Source organism: Tiliqua scincoides, chromosome 2 (assembly GCF_035046505.1).
Source record: "Tiliqua scincoides isolate rTilSci1 chromosome 2, rTilSci1.hap2, whole genome shotgun sequence".
Lineage (NCBI taxonomy): Eukaryota > Metazoa > Chordata > Lepidosauria > Squamata > Scincidae > Tiliqua > Tiliqua scincoides.
This window is the reverse complement of record NC_089822.1, coordinates 150600153-150622196: the sequence shown is the minus strand read 5'-3', so window position 1 is coordinate 150622196 and position 22044 is coordinate 150600153. Positions and strand designations below refer to the sequence as shown.

General features: G+C 41.9%; 1 protein-coding gene across 5 annotated transcripts in view; it reads left to right on the top strand.

Moving 5' to 3' along the window:
* Positions 1-22044, top strand: part of RPTOR (regulatory associated protein of MTOR complex 1) — a 434461-nt gene that overhangs the window by 26398 nt on the left and 386019 nt on the right. For all 5 annotated transcript variants that reach the window (XM_066615740.1, XM_066615739.1, XM_066615738.1 and 2 more), the window contains exon 2: positions 16088-16190. In XM_066615740.1, coding sequence (XP_066471837.1) covers positions 16088-16190 — 103 coding nt within the window. The remainder of the gene's footprint in view (positions 1-16087; positions 16191-22044) is intronic.

The following is a 22044-nucleotide window of genomic DNA, read 5'->3' as shown; positions in this document are numbered from 1 at the left end:
CTTGATAGCAGCGGTACCCTACTCCAGGGCCTAGGGGAGGGGGGTAAAGGGGGTAATTTGTACCCAGGCCCAGAGTCAAGGGGCGCAGAAACCAAAGGAGGGGGCCCAGAAATTTCCTGGGATCTTACATTTTTCTATCTACTCAGACTTGTTGCCGCATGGGATGCTGGGAACACTACCATGAGCGTGCTGCTATAGCTACTGGCAAGCCATATATGCTGGACCAGGGAATGCATGCATGACACTCCTTAACACAGTGTCAAATCTGGAAGGAAGCTGGCCTGTTTTCGTAGCCCTTTGGCTTTTGGATCTTCTTGCCTTGAAGGAGTGTGTAGGAGCTCAGGGACACAGCTGTGGGGCTACAGTTGCTGCAGAAACAAGTTTTGGTATGCACAGGACACTTTCCATTCTAGTATGAGCCTAAATATGATGATGCTGATTTTCTGCATGATCTTCTACATTAAGAAGATTTTAGAGACACTTAGGAGAATGCTTGTCTTCTGTATTACTGAATTTAGCTGTCGATGCCACATGGGTGGGTAGACTAGGGCTCCAAAGACTTTTCCAGCTGTCTCCACCCTCCCCTTCTCTGGGTTTCTCCCCTCCCTGCCCTCATTCTGCTTGCCCGTCACCACTGTCCCCTGCTCTTTTTCACCCCTCCCTCTTTGCAAAGGAGCCCCCCCAAAACTTTGTGCCCCCTGATAAAATGCCTCTCAGAGGCCCTGCCATACTCTCCCTCCCTTCCACAAAGCAATGTCCTCCTTAATGCCAAGTATTCAAAAGTTGGGTGCCACAACAGGAGAAGGAAAAGTTCCTTAAAGTTATGTATTTAACATTATTACTGCGCTTAGTTTTCAATTTTAGGTAAAGTAGCTTGTCTTTGGGGCCTTTTATAGCATTTTATGCCCTGTATTCCTTTCTTTTGGGGATTACTTTTGGAATAAAAGTAACTGAGATTCTGTGACCAAATGGGGACAGTAAATATCTTCGTAAATGATAATTTTAAAGCGTTCATCTGCAATCTAAAAAGCTGCCTGGGCTCTTGAAAGAAGGGTCAGGGTGGAGGTTATATTTGCCCAGAAGGATTTTTTTTTACTGTTTTCAATTTAACATTGACCTTTATGTCATATTACCTGCTTTTGTAACTCATATTTGAAGAATTCCTGGGTAGGGGAGGCTGTCGGAGGGGGAAAAAAGTCTAAAACTCCTTTGGGTGTACTGAACAAGTTGTGCTATTCTGTATCTGAAGTTGCTAATGCTGGTGTTGAGTACAATACACGACTCACAAAATGTCCCTGGTTTTAGTGATATATTTCCTAGTCAGTCTGGAATTAGAACTTTAAAAAAAATCAGTGTTACCAGAGTTGTGTAACTGATTCAATACTGGTATTGAAAATATTAAAAGAGTTTTGTGGAAGCTTCCTGTTTTACTGACTCTTTACTAGCATGTAGCATTTTGCCTTTCAGTCTAAATTGTAAGATTCTGCTTTGCACAGAAAACAAATATGTTAGAAGCAATAATTTTTAGATGATGGTGTATATGTATTAACATGTCTTTGAATGTTTAAGCTAGTGAATTAAAGGCAGCAGAGGATGTGAGATACAGTTGTTGGGTTTTTCTGTTGTGATTGCATTATGTTCCTGCTGTACTAAATCACTATGGCTCATTAGTAAATGCAGGGTTGCATTAGTCACACTCTATCACACTTCCTTTAGTAAGAATAAACCACCAAATTGTAACATACTTGAGTGTTAATTAAAAAGTGATTAAGTTGTAATGCTGCTAGCCTTCTTGCTGGCTTAGGTAGGCATTGTCCCTTGGGAAACTCTGAGGGGGGGGGGGGAGAGAGAGCAGCATATTAGCTGTGATGACAAACTTCTTAAATTCTAGAACCAAAAAGGCCAAGGGAGTTGTTTAGAAACTATTTCTTGTCTGTCAGTTTTATTTTGGGCATTGCCTTGCATTGCTGAATAGCAAGCCATTAGTGTTTATGCTATAGTATGGCATGGGTAATTGACTGTTCAAATATTGTCAGTTGAGTGATCAGTTAATAATGGTCTAGTATTTGACTGCAGTCAAATACTTCCATGAAGTCCAGAATGTGTACGTGATAACAACTTTTTTCTTTTTTTTTTTTAAAAAGGTATTATGGTGTCATATGTTTGTAAGGGTAGAAATAAGGACAGCTTGCCCCTAGCCCTGCGGTAGCCAGGGGCATACCAGCAGCATAAGAAAGCTTCTCCTACTGGCTATCTGCTGTAATGCTGACGTCTCCAAACAGAACATAAGCGGTCATTTGTAGCTAAGCTTAATGTCTTGAACCATCCACAACACCGTATGTGAGCTGCCTGTTCTGTTAAACTCCTGTGAGGGACTGAATGTAAGTCTTTTTTCTTCTTCTTTATTTTTCTAAAAAAACTATAAACAAATACACATAAGACATAACACAAAAAACATAACACACTTCACTACACAAAAAACACAAAGGGTATAGGAAATCATATATCTTTATCATATATCACTAAAACTAATAAATCATTACATATCTTTATCAAATCCTCTTCTAAATCTACCTTTTAATATCATTTTTCACTCATCATACATGTATCATATCAAAGATAATATATATGTAATACAATCATCTAAATGCCCTGTCATATATTTCTAAAACTTTATTTTCAACCAAGCATAAAAAGGCTTTTTCCCTTGCTCAATTCATTGTTAATCCGATACTTCTAAAAGTCTGTCCAATTCCGTCACATTCATTATTTTCTCTATTAATTCATTTTTCATTAGTATTTTAGAATCCTTCCAATATCTAACATATAAGATCCTCACTACAATTAAAATCATAATAACTAGTTATACATCATTTTCTTTATCTATAATATCTAAAATAATATAAAATTTGTTGCTCTAGTAAGTTTTTTTTAAATTATACTTCCAGATCTGTTCCCATTGATCTATTGTGATATTATGGTCTATATTTTGCGCCCATTTTATCATGCATTGTTTTACTGTTCCTTCTTACATCTCAAAGTCCAATAGTCCATCTTATAATGCATATATTAATTTTGATCTCAATCTCTCTTTAACATAAATGGCAACACCTTTTTTTCATCTGAAGCCACAAAAACTTCTCCTAATTTTTTATTCACCAACGATGCCCTATTCATTAGTCATCACGTTTCTTTTTACTAGTCTTCCTCTCTTTTGTCTTTTTCTTGTTGCTATTGGTGAGCACCTCTTACTCATTCCTCTAGGCCTGCGGTTTTCAAACTCTCTGGGAGTTTGAAACCTGCAGTAAGTCTTTGCGGGGGCGGGGAGAAGGCAGCAGGGGCAGGGGGAAGGCAGCGACGTGATCGCAAAAGCAGAAGCGGAGCGTGATCGCCCCACTCTCCCTTTCCCTGACCTGGGGCACCCTGCAGGTGCTCACGCAGGGCTCCCCGCACACAGGGACAGCTGCTGCAGGGACTGGAGGGTGCACCCCAGTCCCTGCAGCCCCGTCAGAAGGGAAAGCGGAGCGATCGTGCCCTGCTTCCGGTTTTGCAGAGTGGGGCGCAATCGCTTCGCTTGCACTTTTTCTGACCTGGGGAGCCCTGCCAAAGGTTGCTCAGGGCTCCCCGCACCCCCAGGAGGCTGCAGGAGGCTTGGGAAAGTGCACCCAAGCCCCTGCAGCCCTCCTGAGCAGCGCGATCTGCAGGATCGCGCCGCTGCCTTCCTCCTGTCTCCTGGCTGCCCCCTCCCCTTAAAGGGGCAGAGACCAGGACCCACAGGCTGGGGCATGGCGACGCCCCAGTTCGAATACCACTGCTCTAGGCTCTTCGCTCTGTTTCATCTGTTGTTTCTAAATCATTTGATTTCTTTTCATCCAGCTCCATTTCTGGTCTACATTCTTTTAATTCTTTTCTTCTCAATTTCTCTTCCTCCTTTTCTTTCTTTCTTATCTCATCCTTCATCACTGTACTCAAGAAGTTTTCTGCTTTTGTTGTTGAATTTATATTATATCTCTGTGTCTGATATTGAAAAAAACATACCTTCTGGAGAAAGTCATCTGTATGGTATTTGCTTTTCTCTTAAAAATTTTGTCAGGTTTTCATATTCTTTTCTCTTCTTCCTCACTCTCCATGGAATGTGTCTCAAAATGTTGACTTTGTTATCATCCACCGTCCATTCCTTTTCCTGTGAGGCCTTCAGTAATTTATCTCTGTAAAAGGTTCTGTTGAATTTCACATAGATTTCTCTTTGTAATTCGTGTTTTAACAGATAAGAGGTGCTCACTCTTCTCACTGAGTCCAGTTCTTTAGATATCTCCTCCATCAGTGTATCAATCCATTCTGATATTAATCTGACAATCCGTCACGATGTATCTTCTTCTTTCTCCTCTGGTATATTTTGTATCCTCACCACTCTATCCATCTGAATTTCCATTAACGTTGTCTCTGCATCATTCTGATTTCCTTCTATCGCCGATATTTTAGCTTGACCTTTTCTTACCTTTTTTCCCAGTCTCTCAATCTTTTGTTTAGTTTCTTCTGATGTAATTTTCACCTCCATCAGTTGTCCAGTAAGATCATCTAATCGTCTAGTTAAAGCATCCACATTAGCTTGAGTTTGTTCAGATTGGTTTGTTAGGTGCTGTATCATTGCCAACAGTTTTTCTATGTTGTCTTGCACAGTCTGTTTCCAGTCTTTCCCTTTTGGTTCCTCTTGTACTAATTTTCCAAGTCCAGTCTCTTGACACTGGCAAGCCTCGGACTTTCACTGTTTTGCCCGCCATCTTCGTTCTTCCTTCCTTCTGCTCGCACTGTTCTTTAAGGCCACTAGATGTCCTCAGCGTATTATCTTCAATTATAAACACAAATCCAGTTCTTGCAATGTCTTTTAAATTCCACTAGATGTCACTAGATGTGACTGGTGCACTGTTGTTTTATTTATTTCTCTTACCTTGTTTATACTTGTAGCCTTGGCAACTCCATTCCTCCGTTGGAAGGAATGTCCAAACATCCAGCCGTTCCTTCAGGCACTCCCAAATGATAGTAACAAACCAAGGCAATAAGCACTCCAATACACAAACTTTCCAAGGACAGTTAATTTGTAATCCCCCGAAATTCAAAGTTGTAAAGTTGTAATTATATTTTCATATATCCATAGCAAGCTTGGTAAATCTCCTCTATGATTTCTCCTCACACCGATAAACAGCTGGGGGGGGCAAACCTTCCCCCCCTCTTCTTACTGCAAGTGAACAAATCAGGCAGTCAAATTATTCAGTCCACACCAGGCATACACAAATGGAATAACACTTAAGTCTTTCAACGTCTTTCCCTGCTGGGGCCTTCAGCTTGATTTCAAAATGAATTCTTCACCATTGTTGCCAAGATGGCGGAATCTCCTGGGAAAGCCCCCTGGCAAGGCATTTAAAGGTGGACTGTGGTATCAGTGGTGAGTCAAATCAGTGAATGCCAAATCAGTGGATTCTGAGGTCCCACCTGTCTACACACAAAGATAAGACCAATACGCCATACACGTATGTAGGGCCTGCCTCATCTTTGGTTATGTGAACACAGCTCTGTCATAACAGCTGCTGAGCTTTCTTTAAACTTCTGCATATTTACTTGATGCATAAATCCCATAGAATTTAGTGGAGCTTCCTTACAAGTAAACATGCATGGGATCTGGTTAAAAGTCAAATAAAAAAAAATTGCCCTCCAAATATTATTAAAAGAATCAATGTATCTCTCTGTTTCTCTTGCTGTCATTCCCCACTCCTAAGGTAGGGAAAGGATTTCAGCTTCATTTAACAGTCTCACAATTGCCATCTTTTAAAAAGGTATACCCTCTTAATTCAAAAACTTGGAACCAGATGTTGTGAAGACTGGTGCTGTTAGGCCTTTAGGTCATCTCGCCTAGTTGAAGATTTGGGTGCTAACAAGTTGGCACACCTTTCAGTATTTTAGACCAGTGCTTCCCAAACTGGTGGGTTATGATGCACCCAGGATGGTGCTTCTGCCGAGGAAGGGAGGGTTTTTTTCTCTTACCTGTAGCGCTGCAGTCCTGGGAGGTCCAGGGGGTGCCGGGAGCCCTCTGCAGGGCTCCCTGTGCCTGCAAAACTGTTTGTTTTTTTTAAAAAGGGCACTTACAGTTTCATTGCAAAAAACAGAAAGTGCCTTCTTCTCTTCCATTTTTTACAGTTTTGCAGGCACAGGGAGCCCTGTGGCGGTTTCCCTTCACCCCCAGGACTGCAGGTAAGTGGCTGCAGGTAAGTGCTGGCTGCAGGTAAGTGTAAAAACCCCCTCCCATCCCTGACAGCAGCGCAATCCTGGAGATCGCGTTGCTGCCTTCTCCTCTAGGGAAGCACTGGCTTAGACTTTTTTGGTCTTAAATACATCTTAAAATTTATTTGGCAAAAGTGGAAATTTGAGGGCAGTACATTTTGTTAAATGAGTGTAAACCACTCTTCATCTGATTGACATCTCAGTTAGTTGATTAATATCATCTTAGCTGACACTTGTATCTGACGCTCCAGATCTTCCCCCAATCACATCATGCAAAATGTGCAACATGGTGATTTGAGGGCAGATGCCTGCTAGGTATTTATGTGTGCTTTAGAATAGATGTGGCCAAACATTGGTGAATACAAATACTGTATGCATATTTGCTGCTGCTTTACAATTCACTGATGTATATTTCAATTTTGGTCTTTGGAACTGAATAAATGTTCAGTTTGTCATAGTTGTCTAGCGGAATTATTTCTTGTTCAGAGTAGCTAAAACGTTGTCCCTAAATTCTTTCCAGTAACTTACAGCTAATAAATAGGTTCTCCAAGCATTTCACGTCTTCTGGGTACAATTTTATGGATGTGTTATTTTTTAAAAAATGACTTTGATTACAAATTCAGCACTAATAATCATGTTTTGGAAGCAAAATCTGGATATTCTGGTAAATGCCCTCCATTTACTCATATTAACCCTCTAAAGCAGCAATTTTCATCTCATGGCACACTGACTAAGCACTAAAATGGCCAAGGTACACCATCAAGTTTTGACAATTGACAAGGCACACCATGCTGCCAGTGGGGAGCTCATATTCCCCATTGGCCCTACTAATAAATGACCTTACCCCAATTCCTGTGGCACACCTGTAGACCACTCATGGCACACCAATGTGCCATGGCACAGTGGTTGAAAATGGCTGCTCTAACGAGAGAGAGAGAGAGAGAGTTTGGGAACTATATACATGTTTGCAAGAAGACTATAAAAATTCCATACATGGTTCCTTTCTTGTGATAGAGTGCAGCATTTGTTTGTGGTCTTGACAATAGTTTAAAGGAAATGAATTTCATCCTTAATAATCCAGCAGTAATAGCTTCTCAATTTGGAAAAATCTTTCACTGTCAGCTGAGTCACTCCTTTTGATGCATCCTGCTGTGTGAGGGCATAAATGAATTGATTACATTGACGGTATTAAAATAACTTTGTCATAAAGTAGCAATAGCTACACATAAATCATAATGTGTAATTTACCATTATTCTCAGCTTGACATTTCAGAATTAAGGCAATATTTTAAAAATACTTTTTAGCAAGGAAATCGTTGACAGAGGTGTGAAGCTACAAGGGGAAATCTGCAATTCATTCAGGATTCTGCACAAACATGGCACAGTTTAAATAACGTTTGTCACTTACGTGCCAACTTTGTAAAACTTTCCTTGCAGTCATGGAGCTGTGTTGAATGCATTGTGTTAATTGCAAGAAATGTAAAAAAAAGTATTACGCCCCAAGATCAAAGTAATAGTAAACTCCTTTCTACATATTCTTAATGAACAAATACAGAAGACAGTTAATGGCACTGAGAGTGCAAATTACAAGTGTGTTTGAGGCTATAGCTTAACAGCCCAATCCTATCCAACTTTCCTGCACCAGTGCAACCGCAATGCAGCCCCGGGATGAGGTAACAAATGTTCCCATGCTTTAAGGAGGCTTCTGTGACTGTATCCCCAACACAGGAAGCACTGCATACCCCATAAGCACAGCAGCACAGGCACTGGAAAATTGGATAGGTTTGGGCCCTAAAACTGTTAAGTTTTAAGTGATTGTACATCTGTATGTATCAGCTGAGCACCTTTTTGGCTTAGCTCAATTTTATCAGTAGACACTAAGAATGCATTTCCACCTAGGCTCTGAAACAGTAGTAGAATGTTTCAACATAAAATTACTTACCTATGTTGGGATTGTCAAATCAGTATGTAGTAGACTGTCAGTTGGCTGCACAAATGTGAAGTACTTTACTACTGGAGTAAACTACAGCTGTTTGAGAGCATATGTGTAAATGGATATGGAGGCTTTATGCCCATGTGCAATCCTATACCCACCTGGGAGTAAGTCCTGTTGAACTCATCATCTGAATAGACACGCATAGAGTTGAATTGCGATGGGGTGTTTTTTTTTAGATTTTAATTTCTTAATATGCTTTAACATTTTTAATTATGAAACAATCTTTTTGCAGAACAAACAAATTCTAAGATGATGTATGAGGGTATGCAGAATTATGCTAAAGCATCCTAAGATACACAGAAAGTTTTACCATAAATATCTGTATAATATAGCAGTTATTATACCATTACTGTAACAAATACTGGGTATCAAAACTGCAGAAAGACTTTATTAGTAAAAATGTAGCACCATGCTATTAGAGAGATCATCAGCTTAAAAAAAAAACCAGCCATAGTTCCAGGCCAGAATCAGACTGGCACTTGGAGCTGGAGGGCAGTTAATCTCTCAACAAATTTTCCCAGGAAAGTGGGGGGTGGGGGTTAGTGACATGCCAAAGAATTTCCTAAAAAAATCAGAAGCTGAACAGTGAAAGATTAAAGTCTATCAGTCTTCTTCTCTATGAGCATGACTAGTTTCAGCTAACCATTTTCAGAATGGGCACAGATCCAACTGAATGTCCTCCATGCACAGCCAAGCATGCATTCTCCACCAGAAGGAGAGACTGAAACTAATCCACATAAACTGGATGAGTGATTCTGATGTCTTAAAATCTCTGTCCAATATTGGGACTCTCAAGCTGAGCCAAATTTGAGCACTTTTATCCATTCATGCTTTTAAATTCAAGATGTTCCATAAAAAGTACATGGTGGTACGATAGATAGGTTATGCAGATATTATGGCAATCCTCTTTCTCATGGACAAAAAAGTTTTAAGACATAAAATCTCCTTTAGTTGCACAGAGATAGGGGAGAAATGTACAGAACTCTCAGTAGATGCTTTCCTTTGCCTTCCTTCTTTGAATATTTGTACTTAGGCAGTCAGTGTTTTAAAAATGAAAAGCCATTAAAAAGTACTTTATTATATGATTCATAGCATGAAATCAAGAATTGCTTGTTGGTTTCACTTTTGGCTGTTGCCTGGGGCTGTTGATTCAGTCAATGGCAACAAAAGCAAGGCGGATCAAAACATGTATTCTGATATACCTGTGAGGAGATGAAATCTAAGACCAATTTCATCTTTATGCCATTAAGAAACCAATGTGTCTAGAACTGGAGTTTGAAATCCCACCACCATTCCTTGTATATTACCACCATCCTTTCTTTCAAAATCCCATATATTGCAGGACCCCCTTCCATAGATATTTACATAAGAAGTGTTCAGCATTCCCATGCTTGTCTGAGGCAAAGCCACCCACATCACCACTTCCCTGGGGTGCTCATTAAGATTCAGAACAGCAGGCAAAAAACTTACAGCAAAGCTGGAGCCATACAAATACATAATTTATAAAGAAATCTAGAAACTGGAGCATACTGCAAAGAGACTGTGCAAGGAAAGAATTGGAAGGAGGGGTTGGATCCCAGAAGGTTTCAGGGTACAAATTCTGCAGCCTTTGTCCCCCTCCATTCAAAGATCTTGCTGCAGAACATAAGCTAGCTAGTGGGCATGTCATTGATTAGAAACATATTGCCATCATGGTTGCTGTGTAAGTTTCACACCTCAATTTTATGCTAACAAGGGATTAAGTGTTGCTTTCTAGGTTATAGGAAGAAGCAGCATTATTTTTGGAGGGATTCCTTCTATCAGCATTGGAGGAATTCCCACAGGATTAAAAAGCCCTGAGGAAATGGGAGAAAGCAGTTTCATGGTTACCAGCTATTTCAATTTGCAAACTTCCTCGCTCATCAGAGGAAAAATAAAAATGGACCTGAGTTTGATTCTGTTTGAATCATGCTGCAACCACACACACATGTGGTGGCAGCATGTAAAGAAATTTAACCCTGTGGGGAATGTTCATATCTCGCAGTTGGAAGTACCAGTGAGAGAGTATCCTATCACATCCCTTTCAAAGCAGGACTGAGTCTTGTATTAAATTCTGCACTGCCTAGCTGCTGTGCAACTTGCATATTCCGAATGCTGGTGGGATGCTGGAAACACTGGCCTCTGCTGCTGAGAAAAGAAGGGGACCGATGCAAAAGACACAAACAGGTATCATTTTGGTCTTGACTTGTTGAACTAATTGATCCCTGCTGTGGGTTCTTTGTCACTCACACACTCACACACTCACACACTCACACACTCTCCTCCCCACTCACAGTGCCAGCTCCTGTATGTGTATATGGGGGCCGGCACTTACTTACTCTTTATGCACCTCTTTTTGTGTCAGTTATAGTATGAGTGTATTTTTCAACCCAGATACACACAGCAGGAGTGTATCAAGTTACATGAGTATTACAAGTTACATGAGTCTATCAAGTTACATGAGTATTACAGTAATTGCCTATGCATGAAAAGTAGCATGGCTAATGACTCTAAGGGCCATTTTGAATATATGAAGTTGCTTTATGCTGAATCAGTATTGAGTGACAATGGCTCATCAAGAATTCAGACCAGGGACTTTCCCATTCCTGTGTGCAGATGCTAGGGTTTGAATGCTTCTTTGTCCAGGCTAGGTGCTGTGTCACAGCCATTCCCCAAATTTAATTATCTAGTACTGCATATGTGCAAATTATTCAGGGCTAGAAGCATTTCCACTTTTAAAGTTGATTGTAAAAGTAGGAAAAATGATGAAGGAAAGAGTGGGAGGAGCAGCTGCTCAGCAGTGTAAAATCTGCACAAATACTGGGATCTTAAAAATCACACTATCAAGAAATGTTCAAATTGTAGAATAATCACTCATGAAGAAACTTCCTTTAAAATTTGGCAAGCAGGCTGTAATATGGCATAAGAATCTGCCATTTAATAAGAAGTCAAAGATTTCACTGGGTGTGCCTAAGTAGCTCCTTGGACCCAAGCCATGAACTAGTTTACCAGCGTACTTATATTAGTCATTTTTGGCACTTTGAAGGTCTTGAAAACTTTTCTGAACTGAAAGAAAGTATTTCTGTGCTTAGTTGCTTGGAAGCAATTCTACTTGTCAGGAAGTGACCAAGTGAATGGCTTTTTACAATCCTGGTCTTGCCACATAATCAGAAAGTGAAAAACCTAACTTGGGAAAAAGTCTTGGCTAACATTTTGTGTCTAGAAGGAGTACTTTCCATTTCTCATTCTGTTGTGAAATGATCTGTAGAAACTGTTAAAGTACTTGACTCTGGTCCCTGGCTAGATCATTTAATCTCAACTTTCTTGTTCTGTTTTTTTTATCAAATTATCAAATTGCTTTTATTACTCTTCAGATTTTTTGCTACGCATCTCCAGTATAACAAGTCTGAGATACTTGTTTCATGCTTTGAGACTATGTTTAAAGGATGGAACTTTAGGCTGTGTTAACACTGCCAAATTTTCTGATCATGTAGTATGTAACCTAGTCCAGTGGTTCTTAAACATTTTGGAAGCTTTACTCCCAAAGTAAGTCTTTGCAAGGGAGGGACAAGGGCAGCTACGCGATTTCCAGGATTGCATCTCTAAGGAGGTTGAGGGGGGGTGCTTTTACTTACTGTGTATTAGGACAAGCAGCAGGAGGTGTAGGGAGCCCCGTGCAGCCTTCTACAGGGCTCCCTGAGGCTTGGAATCTTCAGAAATAGCGAGCACAAGCCACCTCCTGGCTGCATTAGCAAACTGAAAGTGGCTTGCCGTTTATAGGGGGGTTATAAGCATGTCCATAGTTTCCTTCTGTGAAATTCTTGTGGAGGTGCAGTTACAGAGGTTTGCAAGCCTTCCGTATCACAGGCTGTGGGTGGAGAAGGCTCATTTTGAACACTTGATAGCTTCTGTAGCACAATGACACTAGCCCTTGGAGGCTGGTATGGTTGTCACCCAGTACAGTCTGAGATGAGCAGTCTTCTGCCAGCGGAGGGAAAAGTAGGCAGGCAGGCAGGCTGGGTACTTGGAGTACCCATGGCCTCCAGTCTAAACGTAGACGCAAGGGTGCCACCAGCCAGTGGGAAAGATGCTGCATTGGGATGAAACAGGACAGGCTACCTTTCCCTGCTAAGTATAATGGGTTTTTGGACCACAGAACAAAGCAGGAGAAGTCTTCCCCCTCTCTGCATCTTAAAGTGCAATAAATTGAGAAGCTCATCATTTCACATCTTGGTAGTTCCCACATAAGCAGGTCAGATATATGTCGTATTGATATCAAACTGAATGCACAGTAAGAATGTGATGTGAGCAGGTCCCTGAACCTGATTCTGAGAAGATACTAAGAATATTCCTAGAATAGATCTCTTCTCTGTGTGATCAACATATATGCTGAAACTATGACTCATGATCCAGCTGTAATATAATCCCTTTATTTTAAGATATTGCTGTTATAAATCATACAGAATTTGTAAGAAAACACATTTCAAGCCCTTCTTATGGCTTCCTGAGTGGTCACAAGGCAAGGCTTGCTGTGTTGCATTATTGATTTGGAAATCTTGAATAATGTGTTTCCGTTATTTTTTAATAAAGCATTTCAGTTGAATTCTGCCTAATCCATGATGCTTGTCAGAGATCCACTGGTAATCAGTCTTCTACAGAGCTGTGCTAAGGGCTTTAGGAATGAATACAAGGTATGCATGCAGCCCTGCTAAACAATCAAAGACCTGAGGCAGATTTCTCTGAAGATCAGCACATGATGGTCAAACATAAGGCCCACGGGCTGGATGCAGCCTTTGGTAGTTCTTTATCTTCCCTCTTTATAATTGGGCTCTCCCAGAGATATCCTTTCAGCAGCACTGCTTCTGTAGAGGATCTGGGAGAGAGAGACAGAAGCAGGGAATGCTACAGAAAAAGGGGAGGATCAAGAGGAGTGAGAGAAGGAAATAATTCAGAGGAGCTGGGAAAACCCAGTTATCATGCGGATCGCCATTTCAGCAACACTTCTTTCAAGGCATAATTTTGCTGCTGAACTGCGAAGTGGTGCTTCGGCAGGAGTGGCGATGCTGTAAAGGCGAACCACATGTTAATTGTGCTGTCTCAAATCTTGAAAATCTGATCAAGATTTGAAAATTTTCTCTTCTGTCATGTGCAGCCAATGTGTTCCTATGTGAGAACAAAGTGCTTACTTTTGGCCATCATCTGTGTGATGACATCACTTCCTGCTTAATGACATCACTTCTGGTCTTCAGCAGGCTCCATGAATGCTTTTCAGCCCACTATATGAAATGAGATTGACGCCTGTGGTCTAGAGTGCTATTGTTGTATATATTTTCTTCATACATATAGGAATATTGTTAATCAGAAATATATCTACAGTCTCTGAATCCGTGTTTCCAGTATCCATGGATTCATTTATCCGCTGATCCCCCTGTGCCCCCATTCGTCCATTACTGTACCTCTGTTTTATGTAGATGCACTGCAGCGCAAGTATTTCTTGTTTAAGAATCTTCCTTAACTGAAGAGTTGAACATGCAGGCAACCAACCTGCAGGGAGGCTAACAGGAAGAAGGATGTTTCCATGTTAAAAAAGATTGTTAAACAAGAAACACGCTGCAAGTGCCTCTACATAAAACAAAAGGTACAATAATGGATGTGGGGGCCGCAGGGGCACGATATATACAGGCATTCCCCATATCCTTGGGGTCCGGGCAGAACAGAACTGCCACGGATACAGGGGGGCCACCTGTAGTTTATTCTCTTATACGAAAAGACACCAGGTATTCACCTAAATAGACTTTTTCCAACAGCAGTTGGATTTCTGCTCCTCATACAAATAAGCAGCAATGAAAATACAGGTGTGCACCACTTAATGAGGGGGGATGCATTCCCACACTCCTGTCCTTAAGGGATACCTCTGTTAAATGATGTCACCTATTCAAAGGCTCTAGAGCTGAGGGGAATTGTGCTCTCCTCACCTTCTCCTGGAGGCTTATCTGAGCCATGCGGAGGCTGCATATGGGTTTCCGGAGGGAAACCTTAAGTGATGTTTTTCCGCCTTATGAGGCATTCTGAGGCCCAGGCTTCATACGGTGAAAAAAGTCATTTCTGAGAAAAAAGTTTCTCTCTGGAAACTGGAAGTTGCAATTTTCCAGCCATTCTGAGCTTTGCAGTGGCGGTGTGCGGACGTTCGCAGCCTCTGCAGGGCTCAGAAAAGCCTCCGGAGGCAAGGGGACCACAGCTCCCTAAGCTCTGGAGGCTTGGGGGGGAAAGCAGAGATCAGTGACAGACCGTCGCATGTGTGGTCTATCGCTGATCAGAACATTGCTAAGCTACATTCACCTGTATTGCAGTGTTAAAGTTCAGAAGCTTTAGGACAGCCTTGCAAAAAAGTTCTTCCATTTTATCTGTTCACCTACAGTTGGTTGTTACATACTGTAAGGTTCAGGCAAATGTTACTTTGCTTGTCTTTTTTAGGTACAAGTAACAACCTGAGAGTACAGAACATTTGGCAGCTTTGGAATGGAATGTGAAGGGTTATCCCTACTACTTCTGGCTGTTATGTTTTTGGTACGACGCTTTAGGTGGAGTAGCAGAATTTAGCTATTTACAGGAATCTCCTGATGGTTAGAATTTCCCTTTGCTGAATGGGAACATAAATTTTTCTCCTAAACAGTAATGCATTTCCGTTGATTTCCTATGCACAGTAGCAACATAAATATTCATTTTTTTTCCAGCTATGGAAATATGGTTGGTTTCCCTTCCAGGTTCATTTTATGTTAGGGGTTTGGTTGAATCTAGAACTGTGACAGAAATGATGTGTTTGCTTTTTATTGTTTGGGGCTGTACCTCAGTGGTAGAGCACATGTTTGCACAAATTTCCAGCATAAGTCTCTGCCATCTTCAGATAGGGCTGTTAAAAATTTCTGCCTGAAACCCTAGGTTGCCACTGCTAGTCAGGGTAGACAGTATTGAGCTAGATCAGCGCCTCCCAAACTGCTACAAGGGAATTGGGTGCACTGTAAGTTCTTGCGGGGAAGGAGGGAAAGCAGCAACACTATCCCCAGGATTGTGCTGCTGCCGGGGATGGGAGCGGGTTTTTCTACTTATTGCAGCCAGCGCCGCAGTCTTGTAGGGTCTGGGCGGTGTGGGGAGCCCTCCACAGGATTCCCTGATTCCAAAAATCTGTAAAAAATAAAAAATAAAAGGGAGGGGGACTTCTGGTTTTCATGATGAAACCGAAAGTGCCCATTTTTCCTTTTTTAAAAAAAACAAGTTTTGCAGGCACGGGGAGCCCAGCAGAGGGTTTCCCACACTCTCTGGAACCATCAGGACTGCAGTGCTGGCTGCAAGTAAGTAGAAAAACCCCCTCCTGTCCCTGGTGGCAGCGTGCCCCTGGAGGTTGTGTTGCTACCTTTCTCCTACCCCTTAAAGGGGCATTGACCAGTGCTTCCCAGGCTGGTGGGTCGAGACCCACCAGTTTGGGAACCACTGATCTAAATGGTATGAGGCATACTCAACTTTTTAGGCTGCAGTCCTACACATACTAATCTGGGAGTAGGTCCCATTGTACCTAATGAGGTGAAGTAGACATGCATAGGATTGCAGTGTAAATTTGGGAGCCCAAGTAATAACATTAACTGATAATAACTAGAAACATTCTACCACAACATCAAATTAGATCAAAATTGCTACTGAGATTCCTTTATCATGTGGGTCATATGTTCTTGAGCCTTAAGATCAGCTATAGTACAGAATTGTATGAATATGAAGTGCTGATTATACAATTTTTTTTTCTAGATGAAGACTGTTAGTGTTGCATTAGTGTTGTGCCTAAATGTTGGTGTGGACCCTCCTGATGTGGTGAAGACAACTCCATGTGCCCGTCTTGAATGTTGGATAGGTAAGCCTATTTGAATATTATTTATCTAGAGTTTTAGCTAATCATGAGGCTGTGACAGTACTAAAGTACAGATTCAGCTTGCAGGTGTAACCATGTTGAAGTATTGGTAAGTAAGGTAATGTGACTCACTTGTAGTTCCTGGCTTAATTCAAGCCTGTAATACACAGTCTAGATACAGGGTTTTTTCCAACTTCAGCCTTCAGTCTTTTAAAAATCTTTTTGGAGATTCAGCCTCAGGATTTAGTGAGCCCATTGAGAAAGAAAGTTGCATACAGTGGAGTGGATACCATGAACACTTCTCTACATGCTATAGGTATGTAGTCACAAACTGCCTATAGTTAATCTTGGTGATTGCCAAGGGGTCTCTTAGTGATATCTTAGGCATCCTAAAATCATCTGGAGACCATTCTGAAAATTCTTATCTTGTACCTGTTCAGAATATTGTGTGATGAGTTGAGCATTACCATGTTTCCAGTGTGCATATACAACCACGGAAGATAGGGAGCACTTGCTACCTGTCATGATTAGGTCTGTATAAAATTAGGCTGCTAAAAAGAGACTGCTAAAAAGAGAGCTCTTACTGCAAATGTTCACTTTATCATATAAAGAAATAAATTCCTTGTTATTTCACTCTGGGGGAACATTACTGCTCTGGATGCAGCTAGACTGGTTGTTCTCAAACTTCCCAGGTAAGCTGGAAGTTGTAAGACTTACTCCTGAGGTAAGTCTTTGTGGGGAGGGGGCAAGTGTAGTGAAGCGATCCACAGGATTGTGTTGCTAACGGGGTGTAAGGGGGTGCTTATACTCATGGAGGACTGCTGCAAGCTGCAGGAGGTGTGGGGAGTCCGCGCAACCCTCTGCAGGGCTCCTTGAGGCTTAGAATGTTCAAGCAGAGTGATCACAAAGCACTTCCTAGTTGTGTGCTTTGTGATTGCTCTGTTTGAACATTCTAAGCATTGGGGAGGGCTGTGCAGGGCACCCTGCACTTCCTGCAGCTTGCAGCAGTCCTCCATGAGTATAAGCACCCCCTTACACACCTGTTAGGGATGAATTCCTGTGAATCACTTCACTGCCTTTGCCCCCCTCCCCTGACCCTTAAAGGGACCAGGAGACCTTAACACGAGCTGGCGGGTTGTGACCCACCAGTTTGAGTACCACTGACATAGGCTAAAGATGATCATGACATGGGCAATAGTTTCCAAACTGCAGAGCCTTGCTTTTCATATTTATTTATTTTAGAATAATTAGTCTGTCCTTCCACCCTTGTGGAAGCTCAAGATAAGTTACATAACAGAATTAAACTACACAATAAACAGCTTTAAAAATCCATAGTAATAAAAAGCCAGTAAAACAGCCACTACCCTAGTTAAAAGCAAGGTGAAATTTAAAAAGAGAGAGAGACACACACACTGTGGAATTAAAAGCTTCAGATTGAAGCTCTCAGAATTAAATGACCTCTGGGCAGAGCACCTAATTAGTGGGATAGAAGCATGATAGACTACCATACGTCATTCCCCCCCTCCCTTGGCTGCTGTGTAACTTTGAAACCTGCCAGACAAAGTTGAGAGAAGTTCATTCCTCCTAACCTGTCCAACCAGGTCTCAGTGATGCAAGCCAAGCTGACCCCTCATTCATGATTGGATCCTGGATTACTTTTGTTTTATTGCTGACTGACCTGGCATTGAAAAGCAGCAGTTTCAGGTTAGAGTGGCTGCTACCAGAGCCACCCAGCCCCCCTTGGGGGGGGGGGAGTAAACTGGAAGGGGGACAGGCCAAAGATGACTTTCCCTCCTTCCCCTATAAGAGCATCGCCATACCTGCCTGTCACTGTATTAATGGGGCCCATCTCTCCTCCACTACCCCCGACCTTTGAAGACACATACTATCCCCCTCTGAAGGAAAACCTCCTAAGAGAGACAGATGCTGTATAACAAGCTCCCCAAACTATAGCATATAAAATAAAGCAGAACAAATACAGCAAACTATAGCACATAAAATAAAGAAAGCAAAGAGCAAAGCAAGCAAAGAGATAAAGGCAGATAGATAAAAAGGCAAATAGGATGTACCCAGAGGCCAGTACAATAACCACCCAACATATGCTGTCACCTCAGGACTACCTACTGATCCCACTCACAATCCCCCTCTTCCCAGGGGCCATTCATTGGGCAGAGGGGAGACCTTTCCCTCCCACTGACCCAGACAGGTGATCCTCTTCAGCAGTGACCTGCTACCTCAGCTTGGCCTTAAGGTACTACATCCCGCCTCAGCAGTCCCTGGCTCAGCTGGAAGCCCCTGCAGAGGCAGGTCCTCTTCAGCACCACTCTTTTGCTCTTCTATGCTCTCTTGTTCATCTGCAGGGCTGGATCCGTGAGAGGAAGGGGAGCACTTCCCTGGAAGCAATGTCCAGTGTGCTTTGGCACTATTTGTCTGTGCCGCTGCTTCTTTCTTCCCAAACAGCAGTAGCTAAGGGCCAGTTGATTAAGACCTTGGCAGATGATAAGGTGCTGGTGAGCTGATCCCTCTGTCTTGACCTTAGCAGCATGAAGGCAATATGCAAATATTGTTTAAAACAAACGTTTTATTTTACTTCTGATGTCACAAAAGCATAGATTCTTTTGGCATTTTAGGCTAAAAAATGGACCCTGCTAATTTTAATCACTATAACTTGCAGGAGAAAAAGTAACCACTCACATTTCACAGCAATGCTACAGTATAAATGAACTTTGATTTATTATACCATATTTTCTGTGTGAAAGTAGCTCCTGCTTGCCCCTGGTCAGGCATTTGCCTTTGTTTGTTGCTTTTATGTATCAGAAATTTATCTGAAGCTCTTTGCCGTGGGGTCTGCAGCTTTAAAAAGAGCAAGTATTCGAATAGGCTATGTCATCTCTAGGAAATGCTGCAGTATTTCAAGATTGTAGAACCTTATGATAAATAGAAGGGCTTAACTTAAATGAACAAAGAGACAGAGGCATTTCTCTTAGTATTGTCTGGGTAGTTTCTCTTAGTAGCTTATAGTTCTGTTTGGTTTTCTTGTCCCTTAAAGCTGTTGCAGCATCAGGTTTAATGCAGTTACTAAGAAGATAGTAGGTTTTTAAAAAGTGACTTTGGCATTTACTGCAGAGCTGTTCACCAAGGCTTCCAGTTTTATGCATGCATGTTACATTACGTAAAGGTAATTATGGATTTTCCTTGCTGTTAGGAGTCTGAGTTCAAAATCTATTAATGTGGGTCATAACTGTGGAATAATGTTAGTATTAGGGATGTAACAACAACCTTTTGTGTATATGGAAAGCAGTGTGCTGAATGTGAAGTAGTGCTCCTGTTCAGATGACACATGGAGCCAGGATTGACTCCTGGTTTTACATGATGTTCCTATTCCTGGGCTCTCCCTTTCCCTTCACATACAAGAGAAGGTTTCCACTTCTGATCCTGGCTCAGAACAAACCAGGATTTATCCTGATGTGCAGACTGAATGATGATAACCTATTCTAACAAAAGTTTGCAAATAAACCAGAATCTGAAGCTGGGGAACAGATTTTGCAAGAGATCCCAGCTTGTTCCAAGTCAGGGTTGGAAACAGAATCCTTCCTCTCCCTGTGTGTGAAAGTGGAGTAGGGAGCATGCAAACACAAAGGGAGGAAAGGTTGCATGAAACTAAGTTTCAGTCTTGGCTCCATGTGATGTCTGAACATCTGATGAGTTCTCTCATACTCCTTGACTGGTGTGCTGGACTTCACAACAAACAGGACATTATGCAGTTTGTAGTCACTTGTCAATAGTCTACTGTACTTGTGGCTCTCCAGGTTTACAGATCGATTTACAAAGATTCTTATGTAACCAACCACTGGGAAAGAAGTAGGGAGATAGGAATATTTTTTGTATCCCCTTATGTCTTAGTATGCAAATCAGATCTTCACCAAACTTCCCAGCTGCTTGCTGTGTATCTTATAAAATAGAAGAGGATTGGGTGGATCTTATTGATTCCTGTGTACAGTTTTTTCAGTGTCCAGAAGGGATGGAATGCGTTTTGTCCCTGCTTGCTGACAAAACGGCAATGTGCTTGAGAAATGTTTGGGATCCCTACAGCAGTCGTCATACTGTGGAAAATGGAAGTATTGGAAGGAGCGACACTTTGCGTGTGCTTTCCCCAATCCCCAGGATGGCAAGTCAATGAAAGTAGTGTGGGGAGATGTAATTCAGTCTACATACACTCTAGGATTTCCTAGGAGCTAGAATTTCCAGCATATTTTGAGCAAAGTGAGAGGTCAGGAGATGGCAGGGAATTGCCATCCTATGCATATCTACTCAGAAGTAAGACCCATTGATTTTTGTGGGGCTTACGCCCAGGTCTGTGTGCATAGGTTTATGGCCTGAGAGTCTCTGCAACAAAATTACTCTGGAATTGGGTATTGCTGGTTTTTCTGTCTGGTGCTTCTGCAACATTTGTGTGATTTAATTTTTATATATGTGAGATCCACTCAGCCTGTACCATGGTTTGCATACAAAGAATGTAATATTGGTAGTATTTTAATAGCCAAGAGGTAATTGTGTTTGTACTGTTGTCTTTTTTGTTTTCCTTAAATCAGTTTTGTGTTTTTCTGGGATTAAAACTGAAGCAAGCATGCAGTTATGTCTTGAAGGAGAATGAAGGATAAGGGCACATACTTTAGTAATTTTCCCTGAATGAGCTACAAAGCACTATTGCATTCATCTTTGGGGATGCTACCGTTGTTTGGTGTGCTGCTTTTGCTCCAGGTAATAGATAGTGTTTTCATAATATTTCCTCTCCCTGTTTAGAAAAGTGACACCTGTCCTTTATTTTGGTTTCGGTTTTAGCTTTGCTTTATGAGCAAACATTAAATGTCACAACAAGAATGTGCAAAATATCATTAAGGAAGATGAATACCTTGTAGAATGCCAAGAAGAAGAAAAAATGTTTTAACAGTGGTGTAAATGAGTTGAATACTGAACAGAAGCAGAAAAATTCAACTGAAATCTCTTTCTTTATATACTACCTCATGGGTGCTATGCATTAGAGCAGGGGTCTCCAGACCCCAGCCCAGGGGCCATATGCGGCCCGCAGCAAGCCTCTATCCAGCCAGCAGCCATCCTCTTGTCCCCTGAAAGCCTCTGGCCCACTTGGCCGAATGTGACAGGAACTATGCTCTGGTTGTGTCTGGAGGGTGTTCTAAGGGCCAGAGAGGTTGAATGAATGAGCCCATTCATTCATTTATTCACTCATCTAAGTTCTATCTCTAATTTATTTATATAAATTTTATATATAAATTTTTTCCCCAGCCCTCAACATTGTGCCAGATATTTGATGCGGCCCTCTGGCCAAAATGTTTGGAGACACCTGCATTAGAGCAATGGGCAATGTGGAAGGGTGGGTAAGGCCTCTAGGAACTGGTTAACCCTTAAAGTAATGGTGGAGTTGGCTTCTATTGCTTGTTGGCAACCTTCAGTCTCGAAAGACTATGGTATTGCGCTCTGGATGGTGGTTCTGGCACAGCGTCTAGTGTGGCTGAAAAGGCCGATTCGGGAGTGACAATCCCTTCCACACCAGGAGCAAGTGCAGTCTGTCCCTGGTCTGTCTCCCTGGCTATGGGCCTTCCTTCTTTGCCTCTTTGCCTCAGACTGTTGGCCAAGTGTCTCTTCAAACTGGGAAAGGCCATGCTGCACAGCCTGCCTCCAAGCGGGCCACTCAGAGGCCAGGGTTTCCCACCTGTTGAGGTCCACTCCTAAGGCCTTCAGATCCCTCTTGCAGATGTCCTTGTATCGCAGCTGTGGTCTACCTGTAGGGCGCTTTCCTTGCACGAGTTCTCCATAGAGGAGATTCTCTGGGATCCGG